A 6269-nucleotide genomic window follows, 5' to 3' on the forward strand; every position below is an offset into this window, starting at 1 on the left:
TGAGAACGCCCACTAGCAACCTCATCGCCAGCCCCTGGCGACATGCAGCGACTTTTGTCGCTGCTAGTGTGAATGGGGCTTAAGCGATTGAGGTCTTCTGTTGTTGGATGTAATAATGAACATAGCAGTCGTCATTTACTCTCGACATCTGTGATCCGCTGAAGACGCAGTGGATTATGTTTGTTTTTTGAAGGGAATGCGCCCCCGATCTACATAAATGCGTCTATGTTCGCGCGAATCATTCATGATCCAGCCTCATCTACAGAAGAGGTCAGCAGAGCTCATTAACATTTAAAGGAAAAATGCTACAAATCTGCATGCTCTGAAAAGAGCTGTTTTTGACAGGGTCAAAAATTTGTTTTTTACACTACCATTGAGAAATTTTAACCAAACTATGTTACAGACTTTTCATTAAGACCCTAAAGAATCATATCAACTGGGCATCTGTTTTGTGTAACTGTCAGCTGCCTATGTGTTTGGCAGTTTTCAAGGCTGGTACCAGGTCACCTCAGCAAAGGTCTACGACATCCATTCTCTTCATACAACACCAAGAACTTCACAGTAATATCCCAGGCCTAAATGTTATGAAGCTGGCTCCATTGTAGTAGCCACGTATTAACAATAACATTAGCTTAGGCTCTGCAGAGCTTGTAAACAAAGTTGACATTTTCCGTCTTCCAGCATGCAAATTTCCTCAGGCTGTGTAGAAAGCAGCCGTGAACACTATACATCAATAACACTGTCAGACACATGCTAGTCAAGACATCAGCGGCGGCAAGACAGGAACATGGAGCGGGGAAGGAAACAAAAGACATGCCAGAAGATGACGGCTGATGGAGAGAGAAAAAAGCGAGAAATGGGACGAAATGAAAAGGACTGTGTGGGAGAGGTGGAGAGGAAGGATTAGTACTAGCTCTGAAAAAAAAAATCTCCCACTCACTCATTGTGGGATGATCAAATGTAACAACTATGCCTCTCTATATGAAATCAACAATAAATGACTGGTAGATTATTCTGATGTTATTATTTTAAAATTCCTTTCCCAGGTTTTTATAAGAAATATGATTTCAGTTTAAAGGAATGTTTTGCGTTCAGTGTATGTTAAGCTCAAAAATGCAGATTACTACATAAAATAACTTCTCTCCGTTTAAAAAAAAAAAGCAAAAATCATGGTTACAGTACTTACACTTACAATGGAAGTATTCAAAACACATTTAAATACATTTTCAAACTGTTATACAAACTTCATATTTCTCCTAATTTTTTCTTCTTCAGGTTTATACAACTATACAGTACTCTAATGGTGAGTAGAAAAATATACAGAGTAAGTTCTTTCCAAATAATATTTTACATATAGTTATAATATTTCTATTTTTCACATCCAGGTGGACACTGGTGGTTGAGGAGATTTTCTCCTTCAAAAATGTGTAAAGCAATTTGAGAAAAGCGCTATACAAACATAATGACACAACACAACAACAATAATAAACAAACAAACAAATAAATTACATTATTTTACAGAATTTGGTTAGGTAATATCAGGTAAAAATCGATATTATGGTTTTATTCTGCTTTCTAAATAACTTTCAAAAGACTAAAATCTAAAATCATGAGATTAATCACAATAATTTCAATCTATTGACAGCCATAGTTTTATGATTCTCTTGAGGTTTATATTTATTTACCAGTACTCTAATGGTGAGCAGAAAAATACAGTGTTACATATAGTTATAGTTACGGTGTTATAGTTATATTTCACGTTACAAATAGGGTCTTTACACATAAAAATATGACTGCCTTTTACAATTAAGAAAGGGGGCAAGTGTATCATTATATCTGGGCATCCATATCATCAAACCCCCCAGTGTCTCTGATAAAAGAAACAAACAGAGGATCATACAACATACGGTTTCTTTCACTGATTTTTAATGTTATAAATAACATGTGGATCTGTTTACGTACTTTTACTGTTTACAGAGTACAATGAGTGTAACATGAGAGAGTCACAAATGCATGTCGCTTCTGGGAATGTGCAACAAAACCATATGCTTCTGAATTCATTTGTTGCCAAGGCACTACATGGATCAAATTATGCATTAGCCTATTTGTCCTTAGGACAGCTGAATTGTTCAGGTATTAAGTGAACAGTCTACACAGAATGACAAATAATGGGAAGCACATGCACACAAGCAGATAATATTCATGTATGAATGCATTGACCCCTACAGCAAAGATTAGGATGCTTCTGAACAAACCCTGAATTCTGTTTGCTCATGCAAGCATTGATACCATCCTCACAATCTGCATCAATCTGATGGACACTCAGACATCTTCAAGCACAATTTAAGCACAGCTTTATTATTCCACAGAATCTGACCATCAAACTTAAAGACACACATTTAATGCCAGATCACATTTAGAGATGTATATCTTACAGCTATAAATCTGACAAGCCAAATACCCTGCAGTGAAAATACAGTGAGACTAAACCTGTTGACGACACAAAAGTTTACACATTTTCTCTGCATACTAATTCTTTCATATTTTTTATCAAAAATGATGCCAATCACCAAACCAGGCAATTTTAAAATTTACTGAGCCACATAAGATTCAGTCGACAGTCACTGTAACCCTGGTTTTTATCAAATGCAGAGATTTTCCCTCAGCATTTCACCTGCTCTTTCACATTACATCACAGCATTTTAGCATTTCAAATGCTTAAGATGGTTATGAAAGGCCCATCTAGCGATTCAACTCAATGTTGCCTGAAAAAGCACCTGCAAAGATATGTTTTCACCCTTATTTATTGTTCTACCTCCACAAAAAGCTAATTTAAAAGCTCAGTAAACATAATTAGCATTGTGGAAGCATAATTAATCACATTTGATGCAGTTCTATAATGAATTTATGAACACCTCTGTTAGTTGGTACATGTGATTTAGTTGAATAATCACACTCCATGGGTGCCAAGACCGGACGGAAACCCAGGCAAAGGGCCCTGTGGCAAGGCAGCCAGTACCAACAAGGTTTCTGAGCAGTGCTGGAGGTCTAATTTAAACCCAGCAGGCCTAAGCAACTGCCCAGCCCAAAATGGAATCAAACAGCAGCATATGAGAGAGAGAGAGAGAGAAGGAGAGAGAGAGGGACACAATAAAAGGAGAAAGAGGTAGAGAGAAGGTGCAATATTGATAAGAAAAGATCCATGTTTCCAAGGCAGTTTTTTGACGCAGTCGTTAGTACGCTTAATTTACCACCACACAAACTCACATGGACGTTTCCAGGTGTTTCTTACCATTGCGGGCCTCTGAATCCGTGCGTTGGTCTCCATGGCACTCGCTCCTTGCCACGGTAACACAGAGTCACACCCAAAGATCCGAGTCCACGTTGAACACGATGTGTGTGTGTGTCACAAGAGGGTTTGTATTAATGTGTGTGTAGCTGTGATGGGTGTGTGTTGCAAAAGTCAGCCAGAGGACTATACGTGTGTGTCAGGGATTGACCAATTGCTCTGCTAACCTCATCACCCCCTCCTGGCTCATTCTGACACTCACAAACACACACACACACACACACAGCTGAAACCTGTACTCAGGCAGGGGCAGATCTCTCTCTCTCTCTCACTCAGCCTCTCCCATGTTTAGCTCCGGTATAGAGTGGCGAGTGCCAGAAAGAGTGGGAATGTGAACGTCAGAGACAGAAAGACAGACAGACAGACAGAGAAAGAAAGAAAGAAAAAGAAAGAAAGAAAGAAAGAAAGAAAGAAAGTGAGAGACCCTTTTGAACAATCCCCTCTCTGACAGAAGGCCACCTGATTCATTGTGTCTGTTACCGGTGGATCCCACACTGCGTTTAGTCAGTTGCGCCACCTGAGGTTGACTCACTCAAGTAGAACAGCTTCATTTAGTTTAAAATCACCTGCGTGTGACCTTGTTAATAGTGATAAACTGATATATTTATTTGGCAGACTGATAAACTGGCCAATATTTAAACATTTTGAGATTATCAGTCACTAACAGTGCCTGCAGAAGTGTTTGTTTTTGTTGAAAATGTATCATTGTTTTCTACTATTTGCTTGAGCCAATTGTGTTTGTCTATTGTTGTGAAATAATTGAAAATCAGATCAAATTTTATATTCAATTTATGCAGAAACTTATGGTAAATCCACATTTTCTTCAAACCGCCCATATTCACATACTTTTCCAGCAACTGTGTATAATCTATCGCAGTCCAGTAATTGGCCTCAGTCATTGAAAAATCTGTATTAGATGACTACTGCCTAGTAATAGATTTAGTGTTTGTCAGCTGAACAAACACTCACATGTCACTTTGGATCAAAGTATCTGCTCAATGAATCAACGCAAATGTCAGCACCAGTAAATAAAGTACAAACAAAATAAATAAATAAATAATACCAAAATAATGAGGTACAGCATAAATTTAGACTTTCAGAGTCCCAGACACTGGTGTATATGCGGACATCCTGAAACTTCTAAATTATCTAAGCTAACAGAATGTGTTAAAAATGTAAAAGATTGGATGAATCCTCAAGTGGTGTGTGCTCATCGGATCCACTAGAGGGCGACCTTTGACCCGCAGGAACTTCCTGTCCAAAACCACTCACCCATTACTTCACCACACTCATGCTGTTTCCCAAATGTACCCACTTATACTACGCCCTTAAAGTATGTACTTTTTTGGTGTAAAAAAAAAAGTACACACTTTTAAGTATTCAGGTATTCAAGGGCAGGCTTTAAGATGGTTTAGATCCTACCTGTCCGATCGCTACCATTTTGTTCATTTAAATGGGGAGTCATCTCAATTATCACCAGTAAAATATGGAGTGCCACAAGGATCTGTCCTAGGTCCTCTGCTATTTTCGATATACATGTTGCCCCTTGGTAATATTATTAGAAAATACGGGATTAGTTTCCACTGTTATGCTGATGATACTCAACTATATTACTATCACGTCATTCAATTGCGTCTTTAATGGACCGTTCTGTCGCATAGTTACACGCACCCTGTCACTGTAAACTGGCCTGTCAGTCATCTTGTCACAGTTTATATACACATTTCATTTCATTTAACTTCCAACCATATCGAAGAGAAAAAAAAAGTAGCACATTGATCTGCTAGCCGCAGGTCTTCATGCGGAGAACTCTGCTCATATATTCTGCATAATGATGCATTTAAAAGTTAACGACCAAACGGATGTTTATAAAAGTTTACATTGCTGTTGCAGATGAAATATTACACAGATAACATTAAGTAAATATTTTTTACCAGGTTAAATGTTGATTATTAGTAACTCAAACCCCTTTATCTAAACCTCTCTACTTAACCGTGTGGTGCACATCTGCCATGTTTGTAGTTTTTTAACGCTTTTTATTCGTGTTTGTAGTTCTCAACTGAATCATTCCTCAAAGCGCAATGGATTGTGGGTAATATTAGCCATTAGAGTGTGCACGGATCCACACTTCAAAAATCGACCTGAAATAGTAGACTATCCGGGGACTTCTGGTATACTCTTTTCAACATACTATGCTTTGGAACACACTTATTCCTCTCACATACTATTTAGGATGGATAGTCTGAACATTGGGACCCAGGGTCTGACTTTCACCACTTACCATCTTTGTCACGTTCTCTCTCTTTTATAGCTCAATGGGAATACAGAAAAATAATTCTGTGGATATGCATGTTTGTGTATCCATTATTAAAGGCCATATAATGAGGTTTATTTTGAAACAAAAGAGCTTGATACAATATGAAAACATACAGTGAGTATTAGAACTTAAAAACAAAAATTACATAAAACATTCAAATGGGCATATTTTTTAAAGGAATAGTTCACACAAAACTTTCACTTCAAGACGTTTACTGATGCACAGGAGTCGTGTGGATTACTTGTGGATTATTGTTATGTTTTTATCAGCTGTTTGGACTCTCATTCTGACGGCACCCATTCACTGCAGAGGATCCATTGGAGAGCAAGTGATGTAATGCTAAATTTCTCTAAATCTGTTCTGATGAAAAAACAAACTCACCTACATCTTGGATGGCCTGAAGGTCAGTAAAATTTCTGTGAATTTTAAATTTTGGGGGAACTATTCCTTTAAAAGTGCAGAACAGATTGTTTAATTATCAGGTACAGAGAGAAGGTGGAAAGAAGTAATGAAAAACTAAAATATGATACAAAAAACATAACTAACTTGCTACAACATGCTAACTAACTAACATGCTACAAATCCTCCTTATCCTTTTTCATT

The 6269-nt window shown here is 37.7% G+C and overlaps 1 protein-coding gene across 1 annotated transcript in view; it reads right to left on the reverse strand.

Annotated features, from left to right (window-relative positions):
* The window catches only part of LOC107745946 (voltage-dependent L-type calcium channel subunit beta-1-like), a 19111-nt gene extending 15613 nt beyond the window's left edge, over positions 1-3498 (reverse strand). Inside the window, exon 1 of the mRNA XM_016559983.1 lies at positions 3293-3498. Coding sequence (XP_016415469.1) covers positions 3293-3328 — 36 coding nt within the window. The 5' untranslated portion in view covers positions 3329-3498. The remainder of the gene's footprint in view (positions 1-3292) is intronic.
* Between the last annotated feature and the right edge of the window lie 2771 nt (positions 3499-6269).

This window comes from Sinocyclocheilus rhinocerous, unplaced genomic scaffold, assembly GCF_001515625.1.
Source record: "Sinocyclocheilus rhinocerous isolate Xijiao unplaced genomic scaffold, SAMN03320098_v1.1 scaffold3815, whole genome shotgun sequence".
Taxonomy (NCBI): Eukaryota; Metazoa; Chordata; class Actinopteri; order Cypriniformes; family Cyprinidae; genus Sinocyclocheilus; species Sinocyclocheilus rhinocerous.